Source organism: Nycticebus coucang, chromosome 7 (genome assembly GCF_027406575.1).
Source record: "Nycticebus coucang isolate mNycCou1 chromosome 7, mNycCou1.pri, whole genome shotgun sequence".
Lineage (NCBI taxonomy): Eukaryota > Metazoa > Chordata > Mammalia > Primates > Lorisidae > Nycticebus > Nycticebus coucang.
This window is the reverse complement of record NC_069786.1, coordinates 26,716,407-26,732,680: the sequence shown is the minus strand read 5'-3', so window position 1 is coordinate 26,732,680 and position 16,274 is coordinate 26,716,407. Positions and strand designations below refer to the sequence as shown.

The 16,274-nt window shown below is 43.7% G+C and overlaps 1 protein-coding gene across 1 annotated transcript in view; it reads left to right on the top strand.

The window, feature by feature from the left end:
- TMEM163 (transmembrane protein 163) overlaps positions 1-16,274 on the top strand; it is a 249,217-nt gene that overhangs the window by 148,950 nt on the left and 83,993 nt on the right. The window contains exons 3-4 of the mRNA XM_053596773.1: positions 13,301-13,344; positions 14,689-14,780. Coding sequence (XP_053452748.1) covers positions 13,301-13,344; positions 14,689-14,780 — 136 coding nt within the window. The remainder of the gene's footprint in view (positions 1-13,300; positions 13,345-14,688; positions 14,781-16,274) is intronic.

Here is a 16,274-nt window from a genome sequence, read left to right as displayed (position 1 = left end):
ACATCAACAACATCAAAATAAACAAAAAAAAAAATCCAAACCAAAAGAAAGAAAAAAAAAAGAAACACAACCAAAAACAAAGCAGTATGTATATGTTATTGAATATTGTCTCGGCAACACTTGGTCTTCTGGGGTATGAGATGTTAATCCCAGTTCTGATATGACTGGAGGCTGCTAATTTCTCAAACCCCAGCACGTAGACACCCTAAATCTCTCTTCCTCCCACTTAAAAGGCACTTTGAACTTGTTCACTTCCTGAGCAGAAGCTTTCCCAGGAATGTGCTTGTCGCTGGAATCACTGCTGAAGTGGCTATCCACCTACCCAGTGTGCCAAAACTGGTCTCACTCTGTCCCTGAGGGTTAGGGCTGCAAGTCGGCTCAGACCCCGCCCTTAGGCTACTTGGTCGCTGGGTTACCAGCTCCCACCCAAATCTAGCTCTGCGACCCTGTGGGCGGAGCTTGCCGGGGCAGATCGCTCACAATGGCTCCCTGTGACCCACATCCAAACACCACTAGCTCCATCTGGCTCAGCGGCTCAGACTGGGGCCCTAGACAACAGCCAAATTTCTCCACACTCCCGCACAGGCTCTCCCCAAGGCAGTCCAACTGAGTGCCAAGTCCAAAGACACCAAAACAGTTCACAGGTAAGGCCTTTCTGGTTTGCAGTCTCGCTGCTACTGAGCTTACAGTTGCAGGTGGGTTTAGACGGATTGTACACACGCGACCACTTGCCGTTTTTCCACTGTTTTAGTCCTCGTCTTGGTGTCCAGAAGTCTCTCGCTGACTCCCTGTATCCTCACAGGGGTGATGATAGGCAGATCCCACCAGCCAGAGATGCCTGAAGTCCTATCTCCCCAGACTCATGGTGCATAGATGCAAGGAAGCTGTTACTCGGCTGCCATCTTGCTCCTCCTCGACTTTACCTCTTTCATGTTTACATGGATGGAGCTGGAACATATTCTTCTTAGTAAAGTATCTCAAGAATGGAAGAAAAAGTATCCAATGTACTCAGCCCTACTCTGAAACTAATTTAAGGCTTTCATATGAAAGCTATAACCAAGTTGTAACCTAAGAATATGGGGATAGGGGAGATTGATGGGAGGGTTGGGGGAGGTGGGGCCGAGGGAGGGTGATTGGTGGGATCACACCTATGGTGCATCTTACAAGGGTACACGTGAAACTTACTAAATATAGAATATGTATGTCTTAAAAGAACTAAGAAAATGCCAGGAAGGCTATGTCAACCAGTGTGATGAAAATATGTCAAATGGTATATAAAACCAGTGTATGGTGCCCCATCATTGCATTAATGTACACAGCTATGATTTAATAATAAATAAATATATACATAAATAAAAGAATGTAGTGCTGTACACACCACGAACCCATGCACACATGAGCTTTGATAATCACTGTGTTAATAATCTTGTTTTATTTATTCACTGCATTTTGCAGCATTAATGATAGCTTACAGTATGGATGTATGATAATTTCTTAAGTCACTCCCTCATTGATGGATGCCTAAGTGGTTCATATTTTACAGATATACCTTGTAATAAACTCTCGTATGAATTCTTTTTGCACTCATGCCAGTACAAATATAGAATAAACTTCTCAAAGTAGAACTGCTGGGTTCAAAGAATGTGTAATTTGCATTTTAATAAACATTTCCAGGCTGCCCTTCAAAGAGGGTTCTCTACCTGAGTGTCCCTCACCACCATTCAGTATTTATAAAATCCTTTTTTTCTGCCATTGTAACAGGTGAAAATGGAACTTATCTTCATTTTCCTTTTTTAGTCACTTTTGCCAACTCCTATTCATTAGCTGTTTTAAAATATTTTTCTGAAATTGCCTGTTAGTGCTTCTTTCTTTATTTATCTTTTAGACTCTTTGACTTAGAAAAATTATTGATTTACAAGTATATTCTTTAAAACAGTAAAGTACAGGTTGTTGTAATTTCCTATTTGCCCTACATATGGTGACTTTATGGGTGACCTTAGGGACACCCTGTATAAGATACAGAGAAAAATCACAGATCAAAATCGTGTAGCTTAATGAATTTTCTCGAAGTGTGTGTACCTGTGTGACCACCCCTCGCACTCACTTATCTTTCTCCCTGGGAAGACCTTCTCCTGTTTCCTCCTAGGTAGGCACTGCTCTCTGCCCCAGAGGTAACCCCTCCCCTGAGTTCTTCCACCATTCATTGCTTTATCTGGTTTTGAACTTTACACAAACAGAATCATATACAGATTATTCCATGAATGCTTTTGGGTTTGCCTTTTTTAATGTCTCATCGTTGTTTGGATTCCTAAGTGTAGCTGTGATTAACTTTAACTCATCTGTTGGCATTGTTGTATCACATTCCACTGGATAAGCATACCACTGATTACTTTCTATTGCTGACAAACATTTGAGTCGTTTCCATTTGGGGCAAATACGAATAATGGGTGCTGAACATGTTTCAAGGATTTTTTGGTATCCGTGTGTATGTAGTTTTGTTGGGTGAGTGTATGTATGTGTGTATATGTATAGACATATAGGCACACATATACATATATGTGAGTAGAATAGCTAAGGCATAGAGTATGATCGATGGTTGGCCTTGAGACACTGGCAACCAGCTTTTTGATGTATTTGTACCAATTACACTTTCTCCAGCGTTTTTGAGAGTTCCAGTTCTGCATCTTCACCAACATGTGAAATGGTTAGCTTTTATTCTTTTTAGCCATTCTTTGGGTATGTAGTGGTATCTCTTTACAGTTTTAATTTTATTTTCTCTGGTTACTAATGAAATTGAGCATATTTTCATGTGTTTATTGGTCATTTGCACATCACCTTTCATGAAGGGCTTGTTAAGTCTTTTGTCTATTTTCCTATTTTTATTTTGGGTGGTTTTTATTTTTCTTATTGAATTTTAAGACTATGTATTCTGGAAATAAGTGCCCTGGTATTTATAATTGTTGTAAATATCTTCTCTCACTCTATAGCTTGCTGTTTTGCTGGGGTCTTTTATTTATTTATTTATTTTTAGAATATGTGCTGCCAAAGCAAAGCACTGATGGGTCTTTTAATGTACTTCAATTATGACCTTGTCCCTTATGATGAATCCATTTATATCCTGTTTAGGAAATCTTTTCCTTTCCCTAAGTTTATGAAAATACTCTCCAATATTATGTTGCAGTTATCTCCTATGTGGTTTTATACCCTACACATTTATATCTATAGCGCCTTTACAATTGTGTATAGAGTCAGGTAGAGTCACAACTCAGTCATTTCATACGAAAATCCAACTGGCCCAGCCCCATTAATTGAAAAGAACTTTCTTTCCCCAGTGTGCTTCACAGGTTCCTTTTTTATATAAAAACCAAGTGACTGTAAATGTGTGGGTCTTTCTTTTCCTATGGTTATTTTGCTTACCTTTGTGCCAATACTATTTTATGTACCATAGCTTTGAGATCTTGATATCTGGTAGTGACTCTCTCCCAGTCGTTTTGTTGTTGTTGTTCTTGATTCTTTTACTTTTCACATATTTTATAGTTATCAGTTGTCTCACAAGAAATCTGCTAGAATTTTGATTGAAAACATTGAGGCTTCTGGGTACATCGTACTCTTTTGGGTGAAGGGCCCACCTATAACTTTGACATAAAATATGCAAATGCTAACTACGTAATCAAAGCATTTGTACCACTGTAATATTCTCAAATTTTAAAAAAGAAAATATTGAGGCTTCTAATCCATAAATGTGGTGTATTCCTTCATATATTTGGTAATATTTAATTTCCCCCAATAATATATATATATATATTTTTTGAGACAGAGTCTCACTTTGTCATCCTCCATAGAGTGCCGTGGCATCATAGTTCACAGCAACCTCTAGCTTCTGGGCTCAAGTGATTCTCTTGCCTCAGCCTCCTTAGTAGCTGGGACTATAGGCTCTGGCCACAAGGTCTGCCTACTTTTAGAGATGGGATCTTACTCTTGCTCAGGCTGGTCTTGAACCTGTGAGCTCAGGCAATCCACCTGCCTTTGCCTCTCAGAGTGCTAGGATTATAGGCATGAGCCACTGTGCCCAGCCTCCCCTACTAATATTTTATTGTTTTTCTAGGTAGCGGTCTTATGCATTTTTTATTAGTTTCATTAGTTTAGTTCCAGGTATTCAATATTTTTTTCTGTTGTCAATAGTAACTTTTAAAAATTGCATTTCCTTCTTGTTTCTGGTTCATATGGAAATAACTGTATTTGTGTGTTGACTTAGTATGGGTGGACTTGCTGAATTCATTTCTTAATTCTCTTCAGTTCTTTTGCCAGTTTGCTAGCACCCCACTGCTCTAATAACTGACTTTTTGGAGAGCTGGGCATGAAGGGAGCAGTGGGCAGCTTTAATCTGAGTATTTTTTCTTGGGTCACTTTACACCTGACCTCTGTAGTCTGACTTGAGGAACATCTTCCTGCTTTGGAAGCAAGACAAGACTGCCCGGCTCCCTTAAAGGTAATGCCACTGTGCTACGTAATTCTGGTACTCATGGCCATCTGAGCAGGGACTCCTCTGGTTTCACCCCTGGCTCTCTAGTGTGTGGAAGATGTGGGAAGAGTTCAGGAGAGGATAGAACAGCAGCTCAGCCCCAAGCTTTCTTGCTGCTGCACGGGAGGGTGGCTGTTTGGGTTCCTGATGGCTGCACCATACAACTGGGAGAAGTCTGAGCTCTGCCTGAGATTTAATGAGGTGAGTTACCAGCTCTCAGCATCTTCTCTTAGTATGCTCTAAATTTGAATGTATTTAGCAGATATCATTTATAATTTAGGGTTTGGGGATTTTGGCCATGTCCTGGTTTCTTTGGTCATTGTTCTTTCTCTAGTTTTCTATGCTTCTTGTTGCTTGGGTGGGTTTTATAGAGGACAGTGGTGGGGAAGAAGGGGGGAAGGCTTTATCCCTCCATGTGTAGCTACTATTCCCTGAGTGATAATGTTAATGATCTTCTAAAGACTTTGACTCAACTCAAATGAGCCAGGTCTTTGAAGCCTTGGAATTCAGTGCATTCTTCTTCTTCTTTGCAATATGTTCTGCTCTTTAAAATGTTCCTTTAACAATTTTTTAAACCAGAGAGCGTGGAGTATGGAATCAGCGATGTCAGGGCGAGGACCATCTTAGTGGCCTGGCAAGGATGACCTTGAATGACAATGTGTGTGCCATTGCTAGCTCTAGTTGCCCTTAGCTTTTGCCACTGGCATGAATTAATCATCACATGTCAAATAAAGACTGTAAATTGTTATTGGGTGTTAGAGATTCCTCAAGTCTTATTCAGTTTAGTTTAACAAGCATTTATTAAACACTAACAAAGAGGACAGAGACAAAGATAATGTCACCCTTGACTTCAGGCTTCATGTACGGCTGAGAAGAGGCCAGGATGGTTCCTATGTGCTAGGAGGGAAAGGCAGCAGAGGCAGGGGCTTTGGGGCCAGAGGAGGGACACTGAGCTGAGTCAGAAATAAGGGGCTGAGAATGGGAGTTTACTGGAAACAACTTCACATTCCCAGTGACCATGCAGGTGCTTGGAACAGAAGGCAAGAGGAGACCAAGTATGGAAGTTCTGTTCTGTAAATTTGTTCCTGTCTCTGTTTATCTATCCAGTGAATGCAGTATTTACTGGGCTACAGTAGCAGCATTCTGTGACTGAGGGAAAGTTACAGCTATAAAAGGTATGTTTTTATTGAAGTTTCAGGCAAGGAACTTCTGGATTCTCAGCTCAGCAGAACAGCGTACGACACGTGGTGGTTGTGTGAGGAATGCTTGCTGACTGAGTGAGGGGATGGATGGCGAGCCAGGCTACTCCTGGTGGTCTTGGCAGGCATGGTGGCTTGTAAGCCAGCAGCCGAGTGCAGCCTGAGGTTGTGTGGCCAGACCTGCCTCCTGCAGGCGTGAGACTCCCTGCTCCATTGCTGTGGTGGGTCACGGGCCACCCTGGCATAGGGAGGAGTAAAATTGTATGTAATAGTGTGAAAGGTGTACAAGAGGTGTTCCGCGAGAACCTCGCTTTACTATTAGTTCTGATGAGTGGGGCATATGGATCACGTGGCAACAGGTGAGGCTGGGTTGTGTACTCCACTGGAGACAGTCATAAATGGTCAGAAAAGTAGAGCAACTCTGCCTGCAAGGGCTCCTTCTCTTCCGCGTTCCTGGTCTCCAGAAGAAGCAAAGTGAAAGCATGCTGTGATACTGAAGGAATTTCAGCATGAAGAGCTGAGTCTAGACTTTGCCCCCGAGCCAGTGCTCTCTGTGTGAGACCTCTATGAACCTCTCAGGAGCTGAGTCTCTCCCTGTTAAGTGGCAGTCATCCTGCCCAGGTCCCAGGCAACGTGATCCCTGTTCCAGAATGGTAGTGCATTTCATGTTACACTGACCTAGGGGTGTGACAGAGGAAGCCACGGTGCCCTTGTCCATACTTGAGAGCCTTCTTGGGTGGCTCTCATTTGGAATTTTTTTCTCTTGTACTCTACTGCGTGGGCTCATGGCCTTGTGGGTTCAGAGCTATTCTTGCTCTTTCCATAGTCCCAGGTCTTTGCTGTTTGCAGAGGCTTCAAACTCTGGAGAGGAATGATCCTTTTAGAACTGGTTTCTCTTTTTTTTTTTTTTTTGTAGAGACAGAGTCTCACTTTATTGCCCTTGGTAGAGTGCCGTGGCGTCACACAGCTCACAGCAACTCCAACTCCTAGGCTTAGGTGATTCTCTTGCCTCAACCTCCCAAGTAGCTGGGATTATAGGCGCCCGCCACAACGCCCGGCTATTTTTTTGTTGCAGTTTGGCCGGGGCCGGGTTTGAACCCACCACCCTCGGCATGTGGGGCCAGCGCCCTACCCGCTGAGCCATGTGCCCCTCAAGTGCTGCTGCTGCTGCTGCATTAGCTTGGGAAAGGGCTTCCTGGTAATGCAACTGGTGTAGGCCCTTAGTCCCGACCACCTTCTCCTGGAAGACTCTGTTGTTCACTGAAAGCTGGAGTTTTTGGCAGGTTGTTATTAAATCAATCAGTCGATTAGAATGCTTTCTTGTGGTTGGCATTGATCTTAGCATGTGGGTAGTGCTTATATTCTAATAGATGGGGGGCATATGAAATACTATATTCGTAAATAAATCAGTGTGATACTTTGGATAAAGAGAACATAGAAGGGGATGAGGTGGTAAGATGTGGGAGCTGGGACTGGTTGCAATATTGAATATGGTGGGGCAGGACAGGCTTATGAGCTTTCAGCAAGGACTTGTGAGTGAGGGAGTGAGTCATCAGATCCCTGGGCTAAGTTGGCCCCACCTGGCTGGAGGGGATTGAGAAGCTGCAGCCATAGGGAGGAGGTGGGGAATGGGGGGCTCATCCATGTGAAGGACGGTGGCTTTTATGGCAGTGAGGTGTGCAGAAGTCCTCCAGCTGCCTGTTGAGCACAGGCTGGGGCAGAGGTGGAGGGAGAGGCAAGGGCACGGGAGGAGGCATTTTGGTGGCTACTTCCTATTAGGAATCTGAGTGCAAGTGCATCTTTCATTGCAAAGTGGCCCAGGACACTCAAATGATACTCCCTGCCCCCCACAGCCGCAGATCAAGGGCAATATTTTCTAACCTGTTAACGCCTATTCTTGTGGGTATTTACAGGTTGTTGTGGGTTTGGGATTGGGGGAAGGTCTGTGTAGTCACTTTTTTTGTACATAACCATCTCTTGGTCATGTGAAAGAGTGAGAGGGACAAACAGACGTCCATGACCATCCCTGAGGTCCTGGCAAGGATTCGTCTGTTCACAGTCAGAAACCTGCAGGGTGAGTGGGCAGTGCACTTTGCCTGCCTGCGCTCATGTATGTTCCCGGGGCTGTCTATGGAAGACCAGGAGCCCTCCAAGAAAGGTTTTGGCTTTGGAACTTGGCCCATGATACAGCTTTTTGTAGTTTGCTGAGAGCCAGACCTATGGTAGGAAACACTGGAGACTGCTGTTCATACAGCACAAGAAATATTAGCAGGCGCTTTGCTGGAACCTGCAGACGTGGGGGTAAAACTACTGTCCTTTTCCTCCATTTCTCTTGAGCCACACCTGAGATCCCATGCTCAAGCCTTCCACAGGGGCAGGTGGGTGGAGAAGATGAGGCAGGCAGACTGGCTGTCAGGCAGCGGGAGAGGCAGGTACCCAAGAGCACATGCCCCATCTGAGTGCAGCGCGGGGCTCTGTGGGAGAAGGGACAGCCAGGTGGGCAGATCTCGGTTTCTGAGAGAAGACTAACATCCAGGTTGGTTTTGTTGTTGTTAATTTTGTTGAATGTGATGATTGATTTAAAAACCAATCTGGTAGCCGATTCTCATATTGGACTGATGCTGTGTAGACCAAACAGAAACTTGGGATTTTACTTTCAGGCAGTCCTTTTGCAACTTCTAGTCTTTCTAGACAGATACTAGTCTTTTCTTGACAGAATGTCAAGCCACTGTGCTGTAGCTGAAGATGAGTAGCTTAATGGGCTATGCAATAGCTTTCTCGATTTGTTTTTCGATTCAGTTTTTCCCTCTTCCCCTTCAGTGATAACGGAGTTGAACAGCCTATCACTAATTTTTGGTAGATCCTCCTGCCTCAGCCTGTCGAGTAGCTGGGACTATAGGTGTCTACCACAATGCCCAGCTGATTTTTAAATTTTTATTTTAGTAGAGACAAGGAATCTTCCAGCCTCAGCCTCCCAGAGTGCTAGGATTATAGGTGTGAGCCGCTACGCTCAGCAATATGTTCTAATCTTGTTTGAGCAGGAGAATCTGGAAGTTATTGGAGGTTCTGTTGAAGTGAGTTAGAACATAAATATGTTTTGAGCCCTCTTAGTGTCACCTGTTCTCCTACCTAGATCCCAGTAGGCACGAGAGCCTCCAACTCAAGGTGGGTGATGGAGACATGGTTCTCCATTGGGTTAGTTACATGTCTGTGGGTGAGAATGTTGCCAGGTGTCTGAGTGATAGAGGCAATCTAATTAAAGTGGGATTGATTTATTAACTTAGCTTTACTGGTCACATAATTTAGCAACTTGGAGGTGTTATGGGGCCTGGGGCATTGCTAAAGAGTGCTAAGGCTCAGGATAATTATTGCCTGGCTTTGGAGAGAATGACAGATGGGTCCTCATTGTTGCTGCAAATCTAGCCAGCAATTGAAAGGGCACTCTTTGTCTGGCTTGTTGAGGGGCTGTCTGCATTGATCCTTGCTGGCACCCTCACCTCCCTGTGCATTTCCAAAGCACTTTGTCTCAAGCTCCCACAACCCTTCCTGAAAGCCTGCTGATGATTCAGCTGTGTGATTTGCATTTGGCTTTGACCTAACAATGGGTTGCCTGGGTCCTGTCCACTTTCCAGCTGTCTTTCTGTTTGAATTTGAGTTTCCAGCTGATGTGCTTTCTGGCTTGGTGAGAGTGTGACTTAGTTAAAGAAGGTCTGGTCTTTTAACCAGATCTGTACAAATATTTATTTAAGACTTGTGTTGTGCGTGCTTCTGGGAGTATAGTTGTCATTACCGTTTGACACGTAAATGAAAATAGAGTGTAGGACAGGCAAAATTCTGGGAGGCAGCAGGTCCCTCAGACTGGGAGAGACACTTTGCTCATCTCCCACCCTGAGCCCTTCACTGTATTTCCACGAACCCTTTGGACCCTTTGCAACCCATATGTGCAGGTGATTTGACCTAGAAAGATGGATTTCAGAAACTAAGATGTAATAAAACATGTATGGTAATAGGCTTTCCTGTTAGCCAGGAGCATTCTTGAGTCCACAGTGCAGCATATTCCCAGATGTGCATCACAAATATGGTTTCTATTCTATTTTAGACCTTTGGTTATATATTTTTTATGAGTTGGGTAATTTTTCCCCAAATCAAATTGATTCTTTTTCTGATTTGAATGGTTATAAATGATAGTTGTAGAAAATGTGGAAATACAAAAAAGTAGAAAGAAAATCTACTCTAATAGTCCTATGCCTCAAGGATTAACTACTGCTTTTATTTGAGGGAATTTTTTCCTAGTTTTTAAAATGTATTTTTTTTTTTTGTAGAGACAGAGTCTCACTGTACCGCCCTGGGGTAGAGTGCCGTGGCGTCACACGGCTCACAGCAACCTCTAACTCTTGGGATTTCGCGATTCTCTTGCCTCAGCCTCCCCAGCAGCTGTTAAAATGTATTTTTTAAACCACAATTTAACAGAAAGCTAGTCACATCACATACATTATTTTGTATCTTACCCTAATTATCTCACATAATTCTCCTGATCCCATTGACTTTACCGTAACTGACCTCAGACATGCCAGAGGCTCTACCTCAGGACCTTTGCACTGACGCTTCCCATTGTCTGTAAGATTCTTCTCCCATTAACAGCATGGGTCACTCTCTCCCCTTCTTCAAGTCTTTGCTCAAATGTCACCTTCTTAGTGGAGCCTCTTCTGACTTTCCCATTTCGTTTGTACCTACAAGCTGGAACAGTCCTGTCCCAGACCTTCCCTTCTTCATGGCACCCAGTACCATGGCTGCCCGTCTCTCCGTGGTCCCGTAGCACCAGCTTTTGTTGGCCCTGTGGTGGCTTTCCAATGTGGAGCTCCAGGGTCTGCCTCAAGTGACCATCCTGGCCCAGGACTGCTGTCCTCCAGGTGGACCTTGTTCTTAGCACAGTGTAAATAGAAAATGTCCCCATAGTTTGCTCTGTCTTTCTGTGGGAGCAAGGGCTATCACATCAGTCTGACTCTTTCCACAGAGTTTGTTCTTGTCTCAGAATCAGAATGTGTTGTGGTGAGTTACATAACAAAGAAAATGAAGTTACTTCAGAAATTTCTAAAAGGCTGTCTTAACTCTTCCACTGGGTCCTGTGCTAATGACTATTTGCTGTTTTTTAGTAGCAAGAGCCAAGGAGTTGGCCACAAAAGGAAGCTGCCAGAGCCGAGGCCTGTGGAGGGCCCTTCAGAGCACTCTCGATTCCCCATGCAATTTCTGCCATTTCCCCCTTTCCATCTCATCAAGGAAATGAGATGGAACCAATTTATAAGTAAATGCTACATCTCTCTGAAGGACTCTGGGTTAATCTGGACCGCCTTGCTCTCATTTTCCTTGGTGCACAGGGGACAGAACAATGATACTATTCCACTTGTGCGATAGAGTGTCCATCCACTGGGCAGGCTGAACTCACACAAGCAGAATTTTCCAGTATAGTCTTGAGAGTGTTTGAAATCATAGACACTGAACTCCGCCGACTGAGTCCAGGAACCCCACCATTTAGTGGCCATCGCCTTTGTTTGATTCCAGATCCCTAAACAAGGCTCCTCGTGTTTCTCAGTATGATCAAGCGGGTGTCCACTACTTTTGAAATCTGTAGCCCACTTATATAAATGTCTGGTGTTACCAAATAGCTCAGAGGAAAACGTTTTAAAGTAATGGTTTAGTGCTTATAAAGTGGTCTTCAAGGATGGCAAGGGGAGGGGAGCGCTTTTCTATCTGTGGCTTCTCCAGGGTGCCGGGCAGAGCGCACCAGGGGAGATGCAGAGGGAGCCCCAGTGGGCAGCTCTTCCTTGGTCTGTTGTAGATATTGAGCATCTGTGTGCAAGATCCTAGGAGTTAAAAGGTTGCCACTGTTGATGAAGAACCCGCAAATACACAGCTAAGATGTTCTAAAGACAGGTGGTAAAACCCAGATACACTCTTTGACTTGTTTCTCTGGAATTTCTTAGGCTGGACTGAGCACTTACTGTGAGCGGGCTCAGCATTTTGCAGGGTGTCTTGGTGCCCAGCGCAGCGCTGCCAGGGTCAGCTGCCCTTTTTGGGCATGTCTATATGGTCTGTGAGATGACGTTCTTTGGAAAAATCCACTGTCTCTTTATGCCACCACACCTGTGTGGCCTGTGAAAGCTCTAGCCAGCCACTGCATGGCTGGCCCTGCCCCTCTCCCTGTCCAAGAAGAGCTGGAGCAGCTGGGTCAGAAACAAGGGCAGTCAGGGTAGAGCGGTTGCGTTCTGCCTCTCACAGCCTGGGGAGTGGAATGTGGCTGGGTTTCAGGAAGGACTTGGGGACGCTGAGAAGCCAGTGGTTCTGTCTCTCCCCAGGGCTCTGTGTACCCGGTAGCTGCCTTCTGCTCCTCAGCCTTTATAGCCAGTGAAGTCTAATGATAGCTCCAGTGTTTACAAGTTTCAGTTCTAACCACGTAAGTGGACTGATAGACTCTCTCAATCTCAATTTCTAAATCACAGAAAATGAACTCAGTTTTGAGTCAGATGACCCCCTTATAGCTTAAGCTTAAGCTGTTTCTGGGCTTTGTGGATAGGACAGCAAGTAGTTCCTAGAAAAGGGACATGTGATGAGCTGAATGGGAAGTCTGTGTGGTTGTGGGCCTCTGCCTCTCTCCCGGTCTCTTGTGCTCCATGAGGAGCCCTGGTGGGATCTGGCTGGGAGCAAGCCACTTCCTTCAAAGCTTTGCTGACCTCTAGGGTGGGGTTTTGGTCTCTGTTGGAGGGAGTTATCTGCTTGTTAAATATGGCTTTTGTTTGGAGTTCTGCCCTGGTTACGTCTTTGAAGCTGCTTTGGTATAGAACAGCATTAGGCAAATGCTGTCCAACTGACTTGCCCTAAATTCTTAAATATGGATAACACGGCTTAATTATAATCATGGCATCTACTTCTGTAGGCATCTTTATTAGTAGACATCTTTTGGTTAAGATCATTTGTTGTTGTTTTTCTAAATAGCTATATTGGTGTCTACGTTGGATTTTAAACTCTAGTGGGCGAAAGATTTTTTTCGACTATGTTAGAAGTGGTACCTTAGACACCACCACTAATTACCTTATTATGGCAACAGTTTACAGTTTCACTTTGAACAATTTGATTTAGTTCCCAATTCTCTGTTCTCATTTGCTAAATTCTTAAGATCTCAGAAGTCATTTGTTTTTTTTTGTTTATTTTTTTGTATTTATTTTTTTTTATTAAATCATAGCTGTGTATATTGATATAATCATGGGGCATCATTCACTAGCTTCATAGACCGTTGATTGACAACTGCTTAAGCAGTTTTATTCCAAAGTTGGCCTGTGGGTGCTCCAGAACACTCTGGAGAGGAAGTGGTTGCAGGTGGAGGCTGGAAATCTTTTCAGTTCACTCTTCACTTTCTTTTTTTTTTTTTTTTTTAATTCTTAGATTTTATAAGTACAGTTAAGTTTTAGTTTTATTCTCTTGGAATTTTTTCACTGATGTTTAAAAGGCCATGTCAAATGTATTAATATACTCACAAATGAGAGAAGTTTTAAAATATTCTGAATGATATTTTCTTTCTTTTTAGCTGTCTCCGTTATGAGGTACAGCGCCTCTGCTTTTGGGTTTGCAGTAAGTAACCTGAAACGTACTTTCATGAAGTTTTGCACATTTTTCCTGAGCTCTCAAATAAGAGGGTGGTTACCGTATGAGAATTTGGCATAAGAAACTTCTGTGGAAACTGCTTCTATAACAAAATTATAGTTTAATAGAATTAAACTGCAAGGAGACTATGTAATTCTCAAGCACCGATTGGGCACCACATTTCCCACGGTGTGGTTGGGTGAGAGGATGTGTTGGGAGTCTGAGCCTCTCTCCCCCTTCCAGGTAGTGTGAGGCCTGGTGTGCTCTGGGGAGAGGCACTTGCTGGTGCGGGCAGACGTGTCGAGAGTTAAGATCAGGCTCCTTATGCTAGGCTGAGTCTTGTAGCCCACCTAGGGGTAACCTGGCTTCTCAGCCTGCCTCCTGGGGGAGTTGTTTAGAGGAAGCAGGTCTCTCTTCACAGGCTGGGTATGTGGAAACCTTGGGTGAAGTCTTCCCACGCCCCTTCAGGAGATTGCTAGTGTTTGTGATTTCCAGCTGAGAAGTGATGTGGTGTGATGGCTCAGAAATAGCGTCTCTCAATATCCTCCTGCAGGAGCTGTGGGGTATCCTGTCCCTGAGGGTAGCTCAGGTACCTTTTCCCAAACCCACTTCTGCCCATTGTTGGGCAGAACTTTTTGATGTTTGCAGGGCACAGGGGATTTTTTTTCAGAATCTTAACAAAACCTGTGGCGTGTCCAGAGAAAGGCACACCACCACCACGTATAGACATACCCTATATTCACGTGCGCCTGCACATAGGCAACCCCCAAAACATAAATACAAACATAAATTTTCTCCCTCATTCTCTCTAGCTTGTTTTGCGAGGCTCACTTGCTCTCAAGCAAAAGCATTGAATTTTGTATGGGATTGTATACAGACGTCCCTGGGTCCCCCCACCCTTATTCCTGGATCCCAGATAGAACAGTGCCATTGTGAACCAGAAACACAGATTATCACCTTACGTCTGTCACTAGAAATGTGCAGCAAAATGCTGTGATTCTCTTGCCCGTCACAGGGAAACCGATTCCTTACGTTTCAGAACAGTGTGTCCCTAGCCCCTGCCCCATAGCGTGAGAGTGTGGCTTCTCAGCTCGTGGGAGCAGGGGAGGGGAATAGTGCTCCCCCCAGGGTGGCCTGTCGGATAGCCCGAGCCCCACACACCGCAGGCTCCACTGTGAGGGCCAGGAGTGGCTACACCGTAACCATAGGATGCCTCTTTGCTCTGAGGTCACCTGTTCAGATATTCTGAGTCACAGCACAGTTGCCCCGTGTCTTCACAGAGATGCCCTGTTAACTCTGAAAACCCACTAATGCCATGTCTTCTTCTCTTAGTTTGATGCCATCCTTGACGTCCTGTCGTCGGCGATTGTCCTGTGGCGTTACAGCAACGCAGCCGCTGTGCACTCTGCCCATAGGGAATACATGTAAGTGGATTCTTATCTTTTCCCAGACTTCAGAATGCTTGCAAGCAAAGGTCACATAATTAGACCAGGAGAACAGCTCACCTTGCAGCTTGTGTCCCAGTGATGAGAATAAGGTCCCCAGGTTGCCTCTGAGAGCAGCTGATGTGATATCAGCTACATAATAAACCCCTCCTGGGATGCTCAAAGAGACAGCATATACCTTTATATCTGTTTGCTTATCATCCATCTGTCCATCCATTTATCCATCTGCCTATCCTCTCTCTTTTTGTTATAGGAATCTGTGTTCTCCTGGATTTTTGTGCTGTTTTTCCTTCCAAGTGAGATGAGTTCCCCACTGTAATTCACAGAGATGACTTATGGGACATTCTGAATGACTCTGCTTGCCATCCGTTCCTCTCTCTATTAGAGGATGTTGCTTGCCCGAGCTTCCAAATCCCAGTAGTGAAGATTTTTACTTTTAGGGATTTGTGTTTGTGACCATAAAACATGTGTCTTTCCCAACTTCCATCTATTTACACCATTTGTAAACCCCAGAGTAATAGGAGCGCAGGTTCTCAAGTCAGATTTCTTCATGGCTTTGAATATCACTACGTTTTAGTTCTGTGACAGTGAAAAGCTAGTAACTGCTCTGTGCCTCATTTCCTTGTCTGGAAAAGCAGGAAACCAACCAATCGTAGTAGGATTATTGTGATGAATACACACACAAACACACACACACACACACGTGCAGACATGCACACATATACATCTATGAACTCATTTGTGTATATGCATGAGAATATACATGTGTGTCTGTGCGTATCTCACAAGAGTTTTGCCCCAACTCTGCTGGTTTCCAACAGTTGATTAGAAATGAGTTCATGCCACCTTGCTGTGGTTTGTGGTGATGCCCAGATAAAAGATACTCTTTGGGGGCTGGAGGAGTGAGTGAGGAGTAAAAGGAGAAGTTTAGAGCATAGAGGATACCTGTGAATGGAATGTGAGCCATCCTTAAACATACAAATGTTGAGATACAGTCAATGCAGCTGAGATTGGATGTGCCAAATGGAAAACTTTTGAAAGTTGATAACTTAAACATGAATGAGAGCAAATTTTAATTCACTTCATTATTGGCTGTAGTTAGTATACAAAAAACTTCTTTTAAACATTAAATATTTATTTTAACTTATATTAACTCTTTTAACAGATAAGGTATCAAATTATAATATCACAGATGATAATTATTTAGGATAAATTTAATTTTAAAAAGTGAGTTAATTTGTAGTTGAAAAAATTAAGAAAACAATAGCAGCAAACAGATTTAAAAAAAAAATTTCAAATGATGTTACATCTGAAAATCTGAAATCCACGATGTTCCAAAATTCAAAACTTTTTGATCCACCAACATGGTGCCACAGTAGAAAATTCCAAATATGTATATATAGATATTTTAAAATCCCCCCAAATCTAAAATCTGAAACACTTCTAGTCCCAAGCATTTTGGACCAAGGATAC